At 35.3% G+C, this 23,554-nt stretch overlaps 1 protein-coding gene across 2 annotated transcripts in view; it reads left to right on the top strand.

Annotated features, from left to right (window-relative positions):
- Positions 1-23,554, top strand: part of DMD (dystrophin) — a 2,068,501-nt gene that overhangs the window by 725,036 nt on the left and 1,319,911 nt on the right. For both annotated transcript variants that reach the window (XM_080795194.1, XM_080795193.1), the window contains exons 22-25: positions 1,056-1,201; positions 4,013-4,228; positions 7,058-7,171; positions 8,181-8,336. In XM_080795194.1, the coding sequence (XP_080651320.1) occupies positions 1,056-1,201; positions 4,013-4,228; positions 7,058-7,171; positions 8,181-8,336 (632 nt within the window). The remainder of the gene's footprint in view (positions 1-1,055; positions 1,202-4,012; positions 4,229-7,057; positions 7,172-8,180; positions 8,337-23,554) is intronic.

Below are 23,554 nucleotides of genomic sequence, written 5' to 3'. Positions count from 1 at the left end.
TGCCATGCTTATGTTACCTGAATACTTTATTGATAAGCTGACAAATCTGAATTTTTTTTCTTCTCATTTAATGAAGGTACAGTTTTAACTGTGTAAACAATTATACTTGTATAAAGTATATATACACATATATTCACATATGGTTTAAAGTTTGTACATAACTATGTACACACACACACACAGACACACACACAAACACTGTACTCAATGTATTTTTCATTCCCTAATTTATACCTATACTTTTATTCCCCAATTTATATTTATACATAAATTTATATATATATATATATATATATATATATATATATATATATATATATAAAGGGAAGTATGCTGCTAAGTAGTAGGTTTGACTTTGAAACTGGAAAAACCTGGTTTAAAATCCTGGCTCTACTATTTACTAGGTTCTTGCATGTGAGCAAATTACTTGGCCTTTTTTTGTAGCCTCAGTTTCCTTGGCTGTAAATGAGAATAAAAATGCTTATTTCACAGGTGTATTGTAAGAATGATAATATGGATAATCATTATTAGAGTTTCTGATACATATTAAACATACAGAATTTTTTAATAAAATAAGTGACATGATGTAGTTAAAATATCAACTGCTGTGCATAATGATACTTTCTGCAAAGGCAAATGCTGGCACACAAAGAATAGCCTTCAAAGTCAATATACATGAACTCTCCTTGGTTTCTCCAAGTACCATCTCTGTTATCATGCGCACATTACTTAGCCTCTATGTTTTGTCATTTCATTACCTTAAAAAAATTGCTTTAACAGCATAAACCTTCCAAGTCTGATGTGAGGATTCATTGTTTTGTGTGTGTGTGTGTGTGTATGTGTGTGTATAGTTTCTGTCCAAGTATCATACATGTAATAGGATTTTATCTTCAGTATCATCATCACATTCTAATTTGTATCTTGTATCTTCACATTTTCACAACTTGCTGGTATTTGTAATTAGAAGTGTGATTTAGTTTGCTAACAACTTAGGAAAACATAATGACAAAGTATAAAATAATGAAATGATTCTCTTCTTTTGCCTTTTGATAAAGTTTTTGACATTTTGCCACCCATGCGCTATCAGGAGACAATGAGTAGCATCCTGACATGGATCCACCAGTCAGAAACCAAACTCTCTATACCTCAGGTCACTGTTACTGAATATGACATCATGGAACAGAGACTCGGAGAGTTACAGGTCTGTGAATATTTGAATGTCTTAAACAATGTAGTGCAGATACCATTTATCAAACAGTCACATTGGTGTAACCTTTTTTTTTTACATTGGTGTAATATGAAAATAATAGAAATAAAATAATTGTGGTAGGTATGATAGTTTGCAATTGGAAAAGTGAAGATAAGATTTTTAAAAATGTAATATTTTATGCATTTGTGCTTTCTCTCCATAAGACAAAAATTCTTTCTTTGAAGAGACATGGTCTGTGTATGAATTATATTCTTTTTTGTTTAGTAATTATATTCAAATACAATGATTTTGATTATTATAAAAGTTGTGGTATTATCCCCCCCTTTGCTTGCTAATTTAGAACTCCTTTCACATTTCCATACATAAAGTGGTAAAATCTGTGTAGTTATAAAATAAATTTTAAACATTAGCCTTATGTAATATCACAACTATTTTTTGAGCTCTATTTACATTTTTAGTAGCCTTATATCAAGTAATAGAAAAAATACTAATATGGTAAATAAAAAAAATTGTAGGAGGTTTCAGAATATTTTTCCTGCTAATTCTGAAAAGTTTGTGTTGTATGCAATCACGTTTTATTTTTTAACTCAAGAAAGATTTGTTAGTTATATTTTGGAGCTATGTGTACATTTTGAGAACTAAGAAAAAATTAAAAAATAACTTATATGAAGAGTTCTTTTTCAAGAATTAAATATTATTTCTTAAAGTTATGTTACAACTATTTCTTCAAAGAAATCTCTGTTTAAACATTTCTCACTATATATTGCCCTATTTAGACTGACTGTGTCCTCTACTATCACATCAAACAACCTATAACTATTTGATCTTGTTTTTTTTTTATATCTTGTTTTTAATACTTGGAATGATTCCAAAATTTACTTTGAAGAATAGTGACTTAATAGAACTAAAGCTTAAAAAGAGTACAAAGAATATAGCAACTAGAAGAATAGATTGAGTATACACAAAATGGTATGTAGATGAGTAGAAGAGTATACTTGTACTGAAGAAACATTGAAGAGAAAAATTACTTATAACTATTACTGAGAAATTGTATCAAGTAGCTAAAAAAATGTCATTAGAACTTTGTGTCAAATGTTACAACAAAACAAAATACCACATATATTAAAAAGTTCAAAAACATTTTAATAAGGACAAATTTTGGAGAAATTTTTGAGTAAAATTTTTTAAAACATACAAGAGGGAAGCACACAAATCAATGGACACAATTGCAAACATGGTAAAAATACCAGACAATTTAAAAGAAAGATGAGACCATGGAAAAAAAAATTGTCTGAATAAGGGAGAATCATTAGTAAGTAATTTGTAAAGAGAGGCATAAACAACCATTACACCTATGAAAATTTATAATTCAAACTATAAAGGATGAAATACAAATGTATAACATGGAATACCATTTTTCCCATCTAAGTTGCAAACAGAAAGATATAATAAGTGCAAGTCTGGCAGCAATGAACTGCCTTCTCACTTTCTGGTGGGAATATAAGTTGAATTAAAGTTTTACTGAGAAAACTTTTCAATACTTCCTGATAACGTACAAAATAATTAATTGCGATATGCACGTGAATGCTATTTTCATGAAGCCTGTATCTTAAGCAGTAATCAGAACACATGAAAAAATAGAAAAATAGATGGAGGTAGATAGATGGGGAGATTATAAACATAATTTACAGAGGTGGAAAATTAGAAGTTAATTTGTGGAGTTATTAATGGGAAATGCTTAAATGAACCCGAGATGCCATTAAAATTTATGTTTTTGAAAAATACTTAATGACGTGGGAAAAGACTCAGAAAAATAAAAGGCCTAGCTCGAAATGTAGTTATATGTATGCTAGATATTGTCTAAATAATAAATCAAATTTAATGAAGTAAAATTATAGCAAAATAAAAAAATTAAAATACTGCGAAGTAGGCATATTATAACTATAAAAGGTATGTATTTGGCATATTTGGGGAATATTATAGATCCCATTATAAAAGAAGGGATGATTGTGTATGTGTGTATATAATATATTCACATGTTCAATAGTTAGAGAAACACAAAGTTTATGTAAAATCATATATAAATGGGTAACTTTTCCATGTTTTATCTTGATCCTTTATTACTTTTTAACTAGAAAGTAATAAATAGCAAGTAGGAAAACCCTAAAGATAGACATTCCATTATAAGCTATTGCATAGGTTACACAGGGTAATTGTAAAACCAACTTTAGAAATTCTCCCCAAAATTATCCCAGAATTTCATTATAACACTAAAAAAAATGTCTTGTAAAAAATGTGAAACTTTAGTTAATTGGCATTTGTAGGCCATCCGTCTGATAACTTACTCAGTTTTGTTATGCCTTCTATCTATATGATTTAGTTATGTTTTTACCTAGAGAGTGTTAGAAGTTGTCTTACTAAAGACTTGGTGTAATTGAATTAACTTCCTAACTATATTATAAATATAGTTATTAATATCTAGACATGATGCAATAAAATCAGGTGTGCTAGAACTCTGGTTCATTTAGATATAGTTAGGGTTATTTTTGACATTGTTCCTAAAAGAGGCATAGATTTTTAAATAAAATATTTCTGTGCAATTACTCTTAGGGTAAACAGTAGAATTTAAGTTACTCCTAATTATTCTGTAACTGATGGCACATCATCTATATTTTTAGATGTTTGAATCACATTGCTTTCACTGTAAATACATTTAAGTGAAACTTGTAAGTGAAACTGTGCAATGAAACTTGTTATTTTTCATCAATTAGTATATGTGTACTTTCCTTTTTTAAATTTGAGGCTTTACAACGCTCTCTGCAAGAGCAACAAAGTGGCCTAAACTATCTCAGCACCACTGTGAAAGAGATGTCAAAGAAAGCACCGCTGTCTGATATTAGCCGGAAGTATCAATCAGAATTTGAAGAAATTGAGGGCCGCTGGAAGAAGCTGTCTTCCCAGCTGGTTGAACAGTGCCAGAAGCTAGAGGAGCAAATGGCTAAACTTCGAAAAATTCAGGTAATCCAAGATTGAACTCTTGTATTCATTTGTTTTCCTGGCTTGTTTCTCCCCTAATGATGTGTTCTAAAATTTAAAGGCAAATAGAAATTTAACCTCTATAGTTCTTCAAAGTGAGTGATAAGATCAAAAGACACCCATTTTTCTCAAATGAGTGTATCTTACTTATTTCTTTTAAGAAAACAGTAGTTAAGAGTTCCCCTTTCTAGATTTTCTTGAGAATTATTATTTTTTTTTTTTGCCAACAAAACTGATGGGACTTAAATATATTTTTAGCTTAATATTTTTCAAAACCAGTCTTTCCTTTAGCCTGGTTGCTCTTTAAAATATAGATATCACTTAGTTTATGAATAGATAGAAAGTTATTTGCCATGGAGTATAGTCATATCATTTTATCTGCATATTTTGCCTAAAATTGTTTTTATAAATTTGACCTCATTACCTTCTGGAGACCAGCTCCTACTGACTTAATTCTTTTAAATAGTGCCACTGTGCTCCTAATCACCCAAGCTGAAAATGGTAAACCAACAATTACATTCTAGTCTAAAGTCTAAAATATTTACTGAGATAGGTAATACCTCTCTTATGGGGTGAATTATTGTGAAGAATATTAATGTTTTGACAGCATCATGGCATAATGAAAAGCATTATGAATAAGATACTTCTGGTTGAAGTCCCAGTGCAGCTATTAGTTGTTGTTTGTTTTTACCTTTTAGAAACCAAAAGAATGAGTCCTAAAACAATCCATAAAGTACGACATACATATGAACATATCTCTACATATAAATATATGTGCACACACACATGTGTAAACCCATTTTTTCCAGGACCAGTGGTTAAAGAGGGTATAAATACATGGTCTTTGCCAACAAGGAGCCCACATTCTAGTGAAGGGAATAGGTGTGTTAGTTCCCTATTGCTGCTGTCATGAGTTACTGAAAATTTAGTAGCTGAACATGGCACCAATTTATTGTCTTACAGTTTTGCAGGTCAGAAGTCCAAAATCAGCTGCAGTGGGCTAAAATCAAGGAGTAGATAGGGCTATGTCTTTTCTGGAGTCTTTAGCAGAAAATCTGTTGCCTTGTCCTTGTTAGCTTCTGGAAAATGGCATTTCTCCTCTGATATCTGCATCTTCTCTATTCAGGTCAGCAGCACAGCATCTTAGGGCCTCTCTCTCTATATGTCACACTCCTGACCCCCTCTTAATAAAGACCCTTTTAATTACATTGGACCTGGCTAGATAACCCAGAATAACCTCTCCATTTCAAAATATTTAATCTCATCTGCAGAGTATTTTTTTGCCAGGTAAGGGACCATATTCCCAGGTTCCAAGAATGAGGGCATGAACATCTCAGAGAGGTCATTATTCAGCCAACACAGGAAGTAAATTAAAGAGTATGGTAAACATTACTACAAGAGGCAGAAAAGAAATCCAACATCAACTGGGCAAAGGGGCTATGCAATGTTCTTGGAACATGGGTTATCTGGGCTACACCTTGAACAAGTACAATTCAGTCAGCTGATAAAGAAGGAAAAAAGGTACCTGACACAGTGAAACCATATATTCACTTAGCCAGAAGGGGTTCAGTCTTGGAGAAACAAAAATATGTTTGGAGATTAATAATGCATATGATTAGCAAAATGATCTAGGAGTAGATAATGGTCCCAGATGCCATGCTTTAGAATATGAATTACAACCTAATGGTAATGGGATTAAAAATAAGAACTTGGAACTGTTACTGCTATTTTAAAGCGGGAGAGAAATGATAATATTTGTGTTTTCAAAGCATCACTGTGATAAGAAGAAGGCAGAGTGAAGAAAAATACTGACACCTATGTGGAGAATGGATTAGAGTAGGGAAAGATTGAGACAGACAGCAAAAGAGCTAATGCAGTAATCAAGGAGCCAATAATAAGATCTGAACTAGATCTTAGAAATGTGAAACCAGACTCAAGAGATATCAGCAAGATGATGATGTTGAAATCTGAAGTTCTTAGATTTAGTCAAATGCTTTTAAAAAGCATTAGTATTAATCATATTGAACGGGTAGCCTTCTGGGAAGCACACATTTTCAACAGAGATTTAATTAAGAAGGGAGGAAATAGCACATCTGGGCAGCAGATTTGAATTGTGTGGGAAATAAAGGAGCTCAAAAATCACACATTGGAAAAGTAGCCAAAAAAAAAAAAAAAAGCAGTCAGGGAGTTGGGGGAAGCAATATGTGAAAGAATAATGGGAGGTACTTGGCTATTTATAAATGATAAAAGTTGACATTTTTCTCCTGATCATTACTTCAACCTGGTCAGGCAAATAGGAAATTAAAATCAGAGGTTTTCTCTTCAAAGATGACAAAATCTTGTGTTCTGAGAAGTTCCCAACTGGAGGGACTATTTAAACTGTCAACTGTAGAAAACAATTTGTGGAAGTTCAGGTTTAGGGAGGCTATAAAGACACCATTACATTGAGTTTATTGTTCATAGTTTGTTTTATGTACTGTAAGGACACATTGTTAGTATTATGAGTTGTTTTGTAACTTAAAATTTCTCTAGAGGGGGATATGATTTAATGTTCTCAAGAGTAACATCATAAAACCACATTTGGTAGTGATTTTTTATTTTTAACAATAGCAGGCTTCATACACCAGTGCTCATACTGTAGACCATAAAAATGCAGTCTTAGTAAAAATATTCTTTTCCTGAAGAGCTACTTAGAGACATCCTTCAAACACAGGAATTATTTCTGGGCTTGTGTTCATAAATATCACTGTGATGAATTGTGTTAAGAGAAATCAGCACCCAGTATGGCTTAAAATGGGTCTCTGATTCCAGAATCACATAAAAACTCTGAAGAAATGGATGGCTGAAGTTGATGTTTTCCTGAAGGAGGAATGGCCTGCCCTTGGGGATCCAGAAATTCTGAAAAGACAGCTGAAACAGTGCAGGGTAAGATTTTTATATGACCCTTATCATATGAAGACTTTTATATGGAAGTTACGATTTGATTTTATCAGTGGTCCTTAACCAGAGTGATTTTGCTCCCCTGAGGGACATTTAACAACCTCTAGAGAAATTTTTATCACAAATTGGAAAGGGGTTCATGCTACTAGTGTGTAGTAGATAGAGGCCAGGAATGCTCTGTACATATTCTATCATAGAGAGACAGAAGAGCCTCTCACAAGAAGAAGTAGCCGGTCTAAAATGATAGTTTTGCCAATGTTGAGAAACCAGGTTAAATAAATGAAGAACAGAATATCATTATCTTTTATTCAACACTCAGAAGATTATTTTACTATAAAATACAGTTTAATCTAAAGGCAAAGAAGCCTTTGAGTTATTTGTTATATCTTATTGCAGATTATTAGTCATACTGTGTTGCTCTGTCCAGGCATATTGCACTGGACATAATATTACACAATACGGATTTTTGAAATAATATTCAATATACCATTGTCATGCAGTGGAAAGAAAGTAATCTAGCTCTTTAAAAAATCTTCTTTGCAAATACAAGCTAAGAAAAAAGAAAACAAACCCAGCTTACAAATAACCTTCACACCCATCATGCTATAAACAATTGCTGCAACATCTTGCATCTGAAAACCAAAATAATTTCAAAAATAGTAATGTATAAAGCCCATCGTTTTCACACAATTTTCTAACAAGGAATATTAAATTTCTTTCTTTTTGTGTCTGATCTAAGTAGAATATAGATAATTCCCTACTTGATTCACACCAGGAAAACCACTGAACAGTGTTGGCAAGGCTGAGAGATAGATATGTCTATATCTATAGGTGGGTGTGTATCAGAGTTTAAATTCTTTCAAATCTTTTAAGAAATAAAGGCTTGAATTCATGGGTAATGTCCTGAGTCCTGGTTATATGTTTCCTATCTATGTGACATTTCTAGTATGTTATAGCAACATTTGCTTTAGCTTACATGGAATTATTTCCTTAGCTTTTAGTCAATGATATTCAGACGATTCAGCCCAGTCTCAACAGTGTCAATGAAGGTGCACAAAAGCTGAAGACTGAAGCAGAGCCAGAGTTTGCCAGCAGCCTTGAGACAGAACTCCGAGAACTTAACACTCAGTGGGATTACGTGTGTCGCCAGGTACGAACAGCTTCTTTCACTGTGCCTTGTCTCTACTTAATTAAGTCAGATTTTCTTAATGTCTCCCTTGACTACTACCCTTTTTGAAAGTTTAATCTCTGAATATGTTGATGCTTTAAAGTCTAGTGAGTTCAAACTAGCCTTTGTCTACTATAAAAAAAAAAAACACACTCTTAGAGTAGCAATTTTAAATAGTATTTCTTGATCTTACTGGAATCCTAAGGTGACCTTCTTGAAGACAGAACATGCTGAACGGTAAGGTCCTGGGTCCCGTTTTCAGGCATGATTTTCATTGAATGTTTTCTCTAGTGCATAACTTTATAATAGTAATTGGATTAGCAGAACGTACTTTAACCTTGTAGACTTCACGCAGGGATAAAATGAATGACTCATCTATGTGTGTGTACAAATATAATTTTCACTTCTGATTATCAAGATAGGCGAGCTTGGCTTCTTCATTATATTTATTTCAGTAAATGAATTAAGATTGGAAATAGTTAACATCTCAGTGGGGGAAATAAAACACAAAATAACCTACGATCACATCCAAAGTCCTCGCTTTTATACAGCAGAAAGTTCTATAGACATTGATTTTCAATTTCAAGATTACATTATGGAAAAGTAAATATTATATATGTAAGTACCATATATATAATACTTCTTATTCAAAAGATGAAATTTTGACCTGAAGCGGTGATTATTGTTCAATACACCAGTAGCTTTTTAAAGTTAATGAGAGGTTTCATCTTATGTGTATTACAGGCAGTCAGTCCTTGGTTATTTCTAAGTAACCTTTCAAAGTTGAAAAGTTGAAAAGAAATCACGCCACAAGGCAAACACTAAATTTCAAAAAGGGAAGAATTTAGAAAAGGAGAAGGCAAGGCAAAATGCTCAACAGTTCTATTAAGTCACAGACGAGATAGCCCTGGGTCAGCTAGCATGCAGTCTTCTCTGGAGTAAGCCAGTTCTAGAAGGGATGTTCAGAAAAAAAAAATACTACTTAGATAATAGATTATACCATTTATATTTTCCTGGAAGGCCAGTATGAAAGGTATTTGTTTGTTGAATGTTTCTAATGGATGAATAGAAAGAACACCACCAATTTAGAGCAAGAGGGAAAACAACAGCAAAAAAGATGTATAAAGTCAACAATATTACTGAGACCTTTTTACATGTTGGAGAAGTATAATTTTTAAAGTATCTCTGGTCTTGAAATGTCCTTGTTTAAGACCTTCTTTCTGCTATAAAATATATCACAGACTTGTCATTTAAGGGAAGTGTTGTAAAATTTGCCAGCTGTGTAACAAAAACTCCATGGATCCCATCCATGGTTTCAACCCATTCTAGAATGTTTTACATCTCTGTGGGTCTCCTTGGAATATCACACTGTGCAATGCTCTGACACTACTGCCAAAAGACCTATGCTTCTTTAAGCATGTGTCATGCACTCAAGAAGACAAGTAAGGCAATGCAGTCTTCCCAAGCAGTGAAGCCAAGCTTGGGTGTTGGGCCCAATTCAGGGCTTCAGAGGAAACCAGAAAGAAATAATAAATCTATGCATTACAGAAATGGCTACACACAAAATGGCGTGTGATGTTCTTTCTTGGGCTAAAATTAACTCATTTGTTTTTAGATGGCAGAGTCTGGAAAAAAACCCATAAATAATTAGAGACAAAATTGCCCAAATGCCTGATATACTTAGGGATACTTTGAGATCCCATGATTTAATTTTGTAGGTATAAGATGGTTGACATTTTAAATTCTGAAAGTTTTGTAGTCAAAAAAAATCAAGATTTTAGTTATTTCTTAAATAAAGGATAATCATTATTAAAATAACTCACAAATTAGTGAACCATACTCAAAAGAAGGAAGGGAGGGAGGGAAGGAGTTTCATAATTATACATATCTTTACATTATTGTATTATATAGTTATTAAGAAAACTAATCATATGCATGCAAATACATAATTTATTTAGATATTTTTACTATTTCTTCATTACTTATTAGAATATTCACTTCAGTATGTATTATTAAACATTTTATAACATGTAAGTTGGAAGAAAATAAACATAATACATATCTATCATCATGGAGGGTATAGTTTAGTACAGAAGATGGAAAGTAAATGAGTTAACATAATATCACACAAATGCCCGATTTTAATGTTGACAAATGCTCTGAAATAAGCAATAAGAATGCCCTGAATGAGACTAAAGGAGCAGGGAACCTGCTTTTTATTGGGTCATCTGGAAAGTGTTTTCTGAAGAGGTGGAATTAAAGTTGATGCCTGATAAGTGCAAAGAGCCTGGCCCCTGGGGGACAAGGGAAAGTCTCGAAACAGAATGAAGTGGGAGAAATGACCAAGGTGGGAGAGAAGAAGAGAGAAGAAGAGTGAGCATACATGAGCCACTTAGAGGCTTCCCTTATGCATAAGGAGCATAAGGGAAGCCTCTAAGTGGACCAGCATGAACCAGGAGAAGGCTGCTGGGAAAGAGGTCATGAACTGTCTCATAAGTCACACTGAGGATTTAGTATGCATGTCAAGTGCACTGGAAAGCTATTAGGCTTTTAGACAGAGAAGTGGCATCATCTAAAGTAAGTGTTGAAAACTTTGCTCTATACTCTGTTGTATGATGAATAGCTTGAAGGGGCACAAGTGGAAGCAGGTGAGAGTTGCTGTTTTCCAGGTAGGAAGTAATACTGCCAAAGAACAGGGAGGGCGCTAGTGGAGGTCGGGAGACATAAAGGAATTTGAAATACATAATCCTCTTGTGACATGATGTTTGGTTCACTGTCCAAACCTCTTCCAGTATTTTTCCAAGTTCTTCCATAGAGATGGAGATGATTTCAATACTTGTTGCTCTGTCTCTCATTACTGTTTATTTTTAGTTATCTGTTATTTTCCCATTATACAGTAATTAACATGTGGAAGGGATATGTTATTGTGGGCAGAGTGGACCAAACTGCTTATGGGACACAAAGTTTGTTGAAACTCTGTCCTTCAGGGTCTTTCTCCAGCAAGCTTACTTCACTCAGTGTTCCCGACATTATGTAACATAGTCTTTTTTTTTTCTTATTTTTGCCAATTAAGCAAGTTCTTGTTATATTTTTTTATCAGGGCCTCTGCACTCATGCCCATCTTTGACCATTATTGCTTTTCTAACATGACACATTACTTTCTTCATTTGATCATATCCTGTGAGAGATGACATATTTGTTGGTAAAGAGAGCTTGCCTCAAGTCAGGAGGCTGAGAGGAGGAATCAAAGTGTATTCAGTTTCCTGTCTGAAGTGACAGTGTTGGCAATAGTGCCTTTACCTAATGAAAGAAAGACTGGGGGCTAAGGAAGGAATAAAACTGAACAAAATACTTCCATTTCGGTCATGTTTATATTGGAGAAGTAGACAATCAGAAATGTATCTGGAATTCAAGTGGGATATTTGAACTGGGCATATAAACTACTTATGCAAAATAAAGATATCATTTATATAAGAAATCTCCTATCTCACAATGAAAATATTGTCCACCCACTTCCCTGAAATGCTTGACTAATAAAATTTAAAATTCTTACAGATGGAGAAGGATTTCTTATGGGTAGAGAGGCAAAATATGGTGTGTTAGACCGGGGCTCTGGAACCATATTTCCTCGGTTTAGATCTTACCCCCACCAGAAACTACTTGTGTGAACCTGAAGAAGTTGCTTATTCTCTCTGTGCTTCAGTTTCCCAGTCTTTATAATGTGATGATATTAACACCTACTTTTAAAGAATTTTGTGATCAAATGGGTTAATTATTTGAGAGAGAGAGAGAGAGAGAGAGAGAGAAAGAGAAAAAAAGTGGAGAGGGGCAGAGGAAGAGGGGGAGGGAGAGAGAATCCTCTAGCAGATCCCCCGCTGAGCACATAGCCTGACGTGGGGACTCTACCCCAGAATGCTGAGATCATGACCTGAGCCAAAATCAGGAGTCAGATGCTCAAGAGACTGAGTCACCAAGGTGCCCCAAATGAGTTAATTTTTGTAAAGTGTGTAGCCTAGTACCTAGCACAGAGTAACCACTATGTACAAGCTTGGTAAATAAAATAAATGGACATGAAATAAATTTGCATGTATAAAATTATAAAATATATGTCATTTCTAAGTAAATAGTACATAATTATATATTTTAATTAATAGTAGCTATAAATTTATAATAAACAGTTACCAAGAAATGCTGGATCGAGAAATTAGAAGGATGCCATTCTGATGATTTGCAAATCTGTCTTTTTTTCTACTCAATACGGCTTTTAGGTGTAATCATCCACAGATCCCTGGGTCCCTCTTCACTATTTCTTAAATATTTTAACAGCTGGCTTACTGTCATTCTGTCATAATTCTTGGAGATCTCCGAATCTTCTCAGATGATGCTTCCAGTTCCTAAGCCCTCAGGTCTTTGATAGCTCTTCCAGTGATTTTCTCTTCCATTCTACCTTGGCTGCCCATTTCCAGCCTCTTAATGTAGACGTTGTCATTACCAAACCATTCTCCGTAGTATCAAACTCAGGTACTCCACTCTGCAGTCATCAGTACCTTCCTTTCCAGCTCATTCCCATTGTACTCCAGCCTCAAAATTCTTCCATCCTAGTGGAATGCGTAACTCAGTAATTTTACCAGTTTCTGATTAGAGAAGCACTTGCTCTTCTCTTTCTCCTTTCTTATTCAAGAGAGACTGTGCTATATGCTGGCTATCTGTAATCCATCATCAAAAGCACCCCTTGTGTTTTCTCTCAACTCCTTTGTCCTCTCCTGTCTTTGTGTAACATATCCATGTGACAGCACCCTACCTAGGTCAGTTTCACTTTCCTGATGATGCTGTGCCTGCACTGGGAAGAATAAATATGGCTGAAGGAAAACACATATCATGCTGAGTAGTGTCACTTGGAAATCATGAATGCAAGCCTCAAGTAGCCCCTTGGTGCTGACTAGTAATCTTGTTACATTTTTCTAATGCATTCATAGCCCCACACCTCTGAGGAATGTTTTTCACAGATGTTTCAGATATCTACCAGTTCTTCTTCCCTCCTTGCTCTATGGCAATTAACTAGCTTCCTATTTCTCCTCCTCCTCCTCTTCCTCCCCCTTCTTTCTTACTTGCTTCCCATTTCACTGAAAAAAATAGAAACATTCAGAAGGGTACTTGCATACTCTCCCACAGACCTGCATGTGAGTTCAGGGACTCTATTTTCACATTGTTAATATGAGTGACCTGTCTGTGCTTCTGTCTAAGGCCAGCATGTCCACTTTTTTAAAAATAAACGTTTAATTTATTTATCTGAGAGATAGAGAGAGAGAGCATGAGCAGGGAGAAGCAGATCCGCCACTGAGCAGAGAGCCTGATGCGGGACTCAGTCCCAAAACTCTGGGATGATGACCTGAGTCGAAGGCAGATGCTTCACCGATTGAGCCACCCAGGCAACCATAAGGCCAGCCTTTCCACTTATATGTTGGATACCATCCTCTTTTTTCAGCACGCAGACATTATGCCACCTATTGAATATCTTCCTCCTACGTCAAAAATATATTTCTTTCTTCTACTGGAACACTTCCATCAGTAGGGAATTATGCTGTAATATCTCCTGCCATTAGAAAAGATAGCCATTTGGAGTGCCAGGCTGGCTCAGTTGGTGGAACATATGAGTCTTGATCATGGGATTCTAAGTTCAAACGCCACATTGTGTGTAGAGATTACTTAAAAATAAAATTTAAAAAATAGCCCCTTTGCCTCACATTTCCTCCACGTCACCTCTCCATATCCATTCCCCTTTATAGAAACTCTTTCCATACCACTCATCCAATTCTTTCTTGAATGCTCCCTAATCAAGCTTTCATCCTCATCACTACACTGAAACAGTTTTTGTCATGGTCACTAGTAAATTCACATTATCAAATCCATTGTTTAGTCTTTATATTTGTTTGATCGGCTTCTATGTCATCACTTTCTGTTGGTTCTCTCTTAGTCTGCCTTGAATTTCCATGACCACTCTTAATACCTTTGGTGGTTCTTTTGCCTTGACCTCTAAACTTGGAATGATTCCAGGGCTCCTTCTTTGGGCTTTTCTTCCTTATCACCACTTACTCCTTAGGTAAACTCATTCAGTTTTATGGCTTTAAATGTTGTCTATAAGTTGTTGCTTCAACAATTTTATTACAATCTGGACCTTTTTTCCTGAATTCTAGATCTGCATATCCAACTCCCTACTCAATACCTCCATATTGATGAATAGACTAAATCTAGCATGTACCCCAAATTCCTTACATACTCTTCAATCTGCTACTTTGTCTTCCTAGAACAACAAATGACAATTCCATCTTTCCATTTATCCAAGGCAAAACCCTTGAGTCAAGTCTTCTCATCTCCTTCTGCCTTTGTGGGAGCTATGTAATCTCGTACCATACGCCAAGGTACTTGGGAGGAGTCTTGCTCAGCTATGAATGAAGTAATATTCATACAGACCTCAGTCCTGCCTGTGTTCCCTGCTGTAGTCCATTAACCAGTTCCAGCCCCCTTCAGCCATGGTCTGGTAGCCCATGCAGAACACTGATATAGACAATCATTCATGGAAAAGAGAGCCTTAGTGGAAGTCCAGGAGTCTATTGGAGAAGATGCAATGTACTGTTGGAACAACAACAACAAAAAAATCCAAGAAGGGATGCATTGGAGAGGGTAAGAGGAAAGGTTTGGCTTTACTTGCATCACACCTCCCCCTAAGGCTGCATAGCTCCATGTGAAGAGAGCCTTTGTTAGAATCATGGTTTTTTCCCACATGGAAAAGTGAGACCATGTGAGTGAGTGCCCAGCTTCCGTAGCTATGCAGGATGTTGCCAAAGAGGCACATTTTTCTCTCGTCAGTCCACAGTACTGAGTTGTGAGCTACATTACTGAGGGGTAATGAGCAGCTGGAAGAACAGCCACCAGGTCTGGGGATTGTATTAAAAGTATACAGGTCATAGTAATATCATTGACTCCTTTACAAGCTTTACCCATCAGCTGCTGAGGTCACTCTGCCCAGTGATCTCCCCAATTTCCCACAGCACTACCAGTGTCCTATATGACACACCCACATACATCCCAATACTGTGGCTGGCTTCCAGTGCATACTGTGGATGGTGGCAAGGACAAGCTTTTGTAGGAAGCTAATGAGCATGCACAGAAGTTTGGCCTTAATCTTCAGGCCTTGGAGAGACCACAAACCTAAGCATTTAGCACCAATCTTGGAAAGGAAAAGGGAGGCTGTCAATACCTTGAGTCTGGTTTTTTTTTTGCAGGATAAAGAGAAGCCATGCAAGCTTAAGAATTCTGCCACAAGAGGGAGCCAGAATTGTGGAACAGTCGTATTCATAGAGGGTCTCAGATAGCCTCAGAATCCCTAGCAGTGTTGACAGAAGGTATTTCTCTTCTGATGGCATGTAGTAAAGACTAGAGGAGGTGATTTTTACAGTGAATGCAAAGACAGTGTTGCCAGACTTCAAGGAGCCTGGAGAATCAAGAATCATGGTACTACCAAAAGGTCATAATAATTTTCCAGTAACCAACCTTAAGGACATGGAGATCTGCCACTCATCTGTTGAAAATAGTTGTTCTAAGAAAATTCAGTGAGCTGTAGGAAAACAAAGACTATTAAATTACATTAGGAAACCAAAAAAGGAACACAATGAGAAGTGTAAAAAAATAAAAATCATAAAGAAAAAAACACAATGGATATCTGAGAGCTGAAGAATACAGTGGAAGAAATGGGAAATGTAATAAAGAGCATTAGTAGAATGGATCAACTGGAAGAAAAAAGTCTGTGAAGTAGAAGACAGGACTTACAAAATTGTCTGGTTAGAGGAGAATGAAAAGAAAAAGTGGGGGAAAAAAAGTATGTGCCCTATGAAACACTATCAAGAGAAGTAATTTGTGAATTATTAGAGTCCCAGAAGGAGAAAAGAGGGGTAAAGGGGGCAGAAAGCTTATTTATGGAAATAATGGCTTTAGACTTCTCAAATATAGAGAGAGATTTGACCGTCCATGAACTCATGAGCTTTTTAGGTCACCAAAAAAAAAAAAAAAAAATTCAACTCAGAAACATATTTCCCAACAGACATCAAAAATGAAAAAGTCATTTATTTTATCAGCAAAATAAGCTCATTTGGGGAGAGTAGAGGAGACGTACCTTGAAGCAATTAAACTATGGCAAAACATAGACACATCTGAAAAGACCAAAGCAAGGTCAGCTTTTATTAGGTTTCAGGGTAAAATTCAGGTAGATTGTTTGGAACAGAAGTTTACTGGAGGAGGTCAAGAGTGTAAGGATGTGGTGATTTCTCATTGGCTGCAGGCATTGTTTAACAAATTGTTCAGGGGTAGGGAGAGAGCTTCCTTTTCCTGCTGGTTATATAGGCCACAGGGAATGGTGCATGTGTGACAGCGCCCCCTTTAGGGCTTCATGACTGTTTTAAATGAGGTTTCCCATACTCATTTTCATACTTTGCCTACAAGGGAACCTCATAAAGCCTTCATTGGATTTCTCAGTGGAAACTTTACATACCAGGAGAGAGTGAGGATATATACTTAAAGTGCTGAAAAGAAAAAAAAAATGCTAACCTAGAAAATACTATCTGGCCATGTAGTCTTTCAAAAATGAAGGAGAGATAAAGTCTCTTATAGACTCACAAATGCTAAAGAAGTTCATCATTACTAGACCCACCTTAGAAGAAATGTTGAAAGAAGTTCGAGCTGAAATTAAAGGATATTAATTAGTGGTATGAAGACATATGAAAATATACTGCACAGTGTATACACTGCATTAATAGAATGAAATATTTTTAAAAAATACATTGCACTGGATGCAGAAAAAGCATTTGACAAAACTGACAGTTTGACACTCTTTCATGATAAAAACTTAATAAATTCTATATAAAAGGAATGCCCTTGACCATAGTAGAAACCATATATGACAACTTTGCAGCCAGTATCATACTCAATAGTGAAAAGCAGAAAACTTTTCCTCTAAGATTAGACAAGGGTGCCCACTCTCGGCACTGCTATTTAACATAGTCCTGGAAATTCTAACAAAAGCAATTAGGAAAGAAAAAGAAATAAAGACATCCAAATTAGAAAGGAAGAAATAAAATTGTTTGCAGATGATGTGTTCTTCTACATAGAAAATCCTAAAGACCCCACCAAAAAGTGTTGTAACTAATAAACAAATTCAATAAAATTGCAGTATGGAAGTAGTCAAATTATGGAATGAGCCCAGATGTCCATCGGTTGATGGATGGATAGAGAAGATGTGGTACATGTATATACAGTGGAATATTGTTCAGTTACCCAAAAGAATAAAGTCTTGGCATTTGTAATGATGTGGATGGAGTTAGAGTATATTATACTAAATGAAACAAGTCAGAAAGGTAAATACTGCATGAATTCATTCGTGTGGAATTTAAGAATCAAAACAAATGGGCCAACTGAGTAGCTCAGTCATTAAGCGTCTGACTCTTGATTTCAGCTCAGGTCATGATCCTTAGGGTTGTGAGAGTGAGCCCCACATGGAACTCCAAGCCCGGCACAGAGCCTGCTTAAGATTCTGTCTATCACTCTCCCTCTGCCCTGCTGCGCTCATGTGCATGAATGCTCTCTAAATACATACCCACATACATATATACATACATACATACATACATACATACATAAATACATATCATCATAGGGGAAGGGGGAAAAAAGAGAGGGTGCTAGAGGGGAGGTGGGCAGGGGATGGGCTACAATCCTGAAGGATATTAAGGAGGGCACATGTGATGAACACTGAGTGTTCTGTGTAAATGATGAATCACTAAATTCTACTCCTGAAACCAATGTTACATTATATGATAACTAACTAGAATTTAAATAAAAACCTGGAAAAAATCGCAGTACACAAAATCAATGTATAGAACTATGCAGAAATGAGTTATATTTCTGTACAATAACCACAAAATATCTGAGAAAGAAATAAAACAACCCCTTTTATGATAGTATCAAAAACAAAAGAGTTAAGGAGTAAGTTTAACCAAGGTGGTGAAAGATCTGTACTATGAAAACTATAGAACTTCAATGAAAGAAATTGAAGAAGGGGGAGGCTGGGTGGCTCAATGGGTTAAGCCTCTGCCTTCTGCTCAGGTCATGATCTCAGGGTCCTGGGATCGAGACCCGCATCAGGCTCTCTGCTCAGCGGGGAGCCTGCTTACCCCTCTCTCTCTCTGCCTGCTTCTCTGCCTACTTGTGATCTCTGTCTGTCAAATAAATGAATAAAATCTAAAAAAAAAAAAAAAAGAAATTGAAGAAGACACAAATGAGTGGAAAGATATCCTGTGTTCGTGGATCAAAAGAGTTCATATTCTTAAAATGTTCATACTACCCAAAGCCATTTATAGAGCCATTGCAATCCCTATCAAAATTCTAAGGATTTTTTTTTTCTCAGAAATGAAACAGGCATTCTTAAAATTTGTGCAGAACCTCAGAAGACCTCATATGACCAAAACCATCTTGACAACAAAGAACAAAGTCAGAAGCATCACACTTTTGATTTCAAACTATATTACAAAACTGTAGTAATAAAAACAATATGGTGCTGGCATAACAATAGACACATAGATGAATGGAGGAATTGAGAGCCCAGAAATAAACCCTCGTGTATCCACTCAACTAACATTTGGCAAGGGAATCAAAGATAACCAACAGGAAAAGGATAAATCTCTTCAATAAATGGTATTGGGGAGACTGGGTAATCATATGGAAGAATGCAATTAGATTCCTATCTTACACCACAAAAATTAATGCAAAATATGTTAAAGACTTAAAAGACCTGAAACCATAAAACTTGGAAGAAAACAGGGAGGATATTCTTGACATTGGTCTTGGCAGTGATATTTTCAATACGACACCAATGTAGAAGCAACAAAAGAAAAATAAGTGGAACTACTTCAAACCAAAAAGTATAGATGTACATCAAAAGAAATAATCAACAAAATTAAAAGACAGCCTACAGAATGGGAGAAAATACTTTCAAACCATGTATCTGTTGGGGGTTATCAGCTAAAACACATAAGGAACTTATACAGCTCAGTAGCAAAACACAATATGGTTTTAAAATAGAGAAACTGAATAGATACTCTTTCCAAAGATGACATGAAAATGTCCAAGAGTTACATGAAGAGATGCTCAGCATCACTAATAAACAGGGAAATGCAAATCAAAACCACACTGAGAAATGACCTCACATCTGATAGAACGGCTATCATCAAAAAGGGCAAGAGGGGCGCCTGGGTGGCTCAGTGGGTTAAAGCCTCTGCCTTTGGCTCAGGTCATGATCCCAGGGTCCTGGGATCGAGCCCCACATCAGGCTCTCTGCTCGGCAGGGAGCCTGCTTCCCTCCCACCCCGCCTGCCTCTCTTCCTACTTGTGATCTCTGTCTGTCAAATAAATAAATAAAATCTTAAAAAAAAAAGGCAAGAAATAACAAGTGTTGGTGAGGATGTGGAGAAAAGGGAACCCTTGTGCACTGTTGGTGGGGATGTAAATTGTTGCAGCCACTATAGAAAACAGTATGAGGGTTCCTCAGAAGAATTAAAAGTAGAGCTACCTTATGATCCAGCAATCCCATTTATGAGTATAGTTCCAAGGGAAATGAAATAGGAATCTTGAAGAGATACTCGGACCCCCATGTTCATTACAGCATTATTCACAATAGTTATGATATGGAAACATCCTAAGTATACAGCTGTGGATGACCAAATAAAGAAGATGTGGAGTACCTATACATATGTGTGTGTGTGTATACTTACATACATATGTACATACAACGGAGCATTATTCAGACATGAGAAAGAAGAAAATCATGCAATTTCCATAAATTTGGATGGACTTTGAGGACATTATGTTAAGTGATATAAATCAGAGAAAAAAAATTTTGTGCAATCCTGCTTATATGTGGAATCTAAGAAAGCTGAACTCTAGAACAGAGTAGTGGTGGTGGTTGACAGGGCTGGGGTGTGGGCAAATGTAAAGATTTCAGTCAAATCTTACATACAAACTTCCAGTTATACACAGAATAAGTTCTTGGGATCTAATATACAACATGGTGACTATAGTTAGCAATGCTGTATTGTATATTGGAACATTACCAAGAGAGTAGATCTTAAGTGTTCTCATGAAAAGAAAAAAAAGTGGTAATCATGTGAGGTAATAGAGGTATTAAGTACTCCTATTGTGGTAATCATTTCACAATATATATGTGTATCAAATACTCACACTGAACACCTTAAACTTATACAATGTTATATGTCAATTATACCTAAATAAAGCTGGGGTGGAGGGGGAAGTGAAATGAGGAAGGACAGTGCTGAATATTAGATTTAAAAATTCTGGAATGGAAAACATTTGTTTTATATCTGAGGTGTGGCTCTGTAATCTGAAATTGCAGGGCATAGATTGGGGAATTTAATGCTAGAATGCCAACATCAGTAATATGATACAGGTAAGGGGAAAATTGTCCAAACTTTTTCATAGAAATCCTTCTAAAATATGAAACACCATAAATTCATATCTGTGGCTCATCAGGCATAGAGCTGTGGAATGTTAAGTTCAGAAAAGACCCTGGAAATCATCTCGTCCAACTGTTAGATAAGTTATAGAGCAGAGGTAAAGAAAAAATGAGGTGATATCTCCAGGTTCACTTAACTTGCTAATGACTGAGTCTGGGTATCCTGAATGCAAAGCTGATGTTTTTTCCAATACATTTGTGCTGTCACCTCAGAATGACTTCCCACCTGCTTTTCCTTTAAAAAAAACAAACAAACAAACACAAAAAAAACACTCTTGATCCCTTCCTTCCAGTGTAGTTTAATAGCATGCATTGTGTGTGTGTGTGTGTGTGTGTGTGTGTGTTTTACTACAAGTCTTTGGCTAAGTTCCGTTAGTCATTCTAATATTATTGTCACTTTGCCAACTGTCTGAAAAGATCATAGGAGAACATCCAAGTAGAAATTGGGCAACCTGTTTTCTTACACTACTTACAGGCTCATTGATTATGCAAATAGCCTTTATACTTTAATTAGTTTAACTGTTAGACATATTGTTCTAGCTATGCCACAGTGAAGCATTTATTTACATTTCAGTAGATCAGGCACTACATTCACAAAGGAAAGTAAAGAACTTAAAGTTCTCTTAATTTAATTGTATGAAGCTTAAGATGCTTGGAAAAAATAAGGAAAATTAAGATGGTTCTGCACATATTTAGTATTTGGTAAGGTACATCAAAATTTCATTACACTAAAACTATGCGTTATATATTAAGACTGTACAATTAAAACTCTGTTACTTTAAAGATAGAACTCTACTTAATTTCAGAGAAAAGAATTAACGTCATTTGATTATATTTCCTTTTTAAGGTAAAAGAGAAGCAATATATAATCATTCTAGTACCAAACTGAGATTTTTCACTCAGTGTGGTACAACAGGGTGCTTTGTTAGAAGGGATTAACATGCATAATTTTCTTGTAGATATTTAAAGTTTTGCTATTTTTCTGGTTAATAAGTAATACATTCTTTCGTAAAAAGTAGTTCAGAAATGTATGAGAATTTAAAAGTGCACATCTCCTATTACCACACTTACTGTTTTGCAACCTGCTTTTTAAGCTTAAAATTATATACAGAACCACTTCCACTTCAGTACAGATGTATTAGTGCTACATAGTATCCCATTGAGTGGATATGTGTATCTCACAGTTAGTTTAACTTATTCTCCACAGAAGCACATTTGGATCTGCTTCTGATATGTGGCTATCTTTAAAGCTGAACTGACTAGTTTTCATGCCACTTTGTATTTCTGTAGTGTTTGTTGTGATCTTTCCTCTCTCATTCCTAATTTTATTTATTTGGGTTCTTTCTCCTTCTCTTAAGTCTGGATGGAGGTTTATCAGTTTTATTTTCTTTCAAAGAACCAGCTCCTAGTTTCATTGATCTGTTCTAGTATTTTTTTTCCCTATATCATTGATTTCTGCTGTAATCATTATTTCCCTTTTCTGCTGGCTTTAGGCTTCATTTGTTGTTCTTTTTCTAGCTCCTTTAGGTGTAAGGTTAGTTTGTATATTTGGGATTTTTCTTGCTTCTTGAGGTATACCTGTATTGCTATATACTCCCCTCTTAGGACTGCTTTTGCTGCATCCCAGAAGTTTTGGACTATTGTGTTTTGATTTTCATTTGTTTTCATATATTTCTTTATTTCTTCTTTAATTTCCTGGTTATCCCATTCATTCTTTAGTAGGATGTTCTTTAATCTCCATGTATTTGTGGTCTTTCCAAACTTTTTCTTGTGGTTGACTTCAAGTTTCATAGCACTGTGGTCTGAAAAGATGTGTGGTATGAACTCAGTGTTATGCACTTGTTGAGGCCTGATTTATGACCCAGGATGTGATCTGTTGTGAAGAATGTCCCATGTGCACTTGAAAAGAATTTGTATTCTGCTGCTTTAGGGTGAAATGTCCTGAATATATTTGTTGTCTATCTGGTCCAGAATGACATTCAAAGCCATTGTTTCCTTATTGATTTTCTGTTTAGATGATCTGTCCACTGCTATAAGTGGGGTATTAAAGTCCCCTACTATTAATGTATTATTATCAGTAAATTTATTTATGTTTGCTATTAATTATTTTATATATTTGTGTGCTCCCATGTTGGGGACATAAATATTTACATTATTCCTGCCACTTTTTACACTATATTTTGTATGATACATTCTTCAAAGTGAAATAGTAAAAAAATAAAAATAAAAAATTAAATGGAATAGACTCAGATTTATGAACATTAGAAATTGTGCCAATAAACTAACATATCCAACTGAAATATATTATGAAAAAAATTATTTGGTCTCTTCTTTATTCACAGAAAAGCATAGCCATACACAATAGCTAAATTATAGTCATGGGGGAATATATTCATTTTATTATATATGCCAAGTAAATGGCTATATCTTATTTTAACACTTAAGTGAAATTAAGTGTAACCAATAGCCATGAGTTATTTCCTCATTCATATAAGCTTTTTTACTTCTTGCTTCTTTTCTATCTAAGCTTTCTGTTATTTGCAGACTGTTTGGTAATAATATAATGATAATATTTTGTGACTTTCAATATTCATGCTTTGCTTGTTGGTTTGTTTTATGGAAG

The sequence above is a fragment of the Martes martes genome (genome assembly GCF_963455335.1).
Source record: "Martes martes genome assembly, chromosome: X".
NCBI classification, from domain to species: domain Eukaryota; kingdom Metazoa; phylum Chordata; class Mammalia; order Carnivora; family Mustelidae; genus Martes; species Martes martes.
This window is presented reverse-complemented; position numbering and strand designations above follow the sequence as displayed.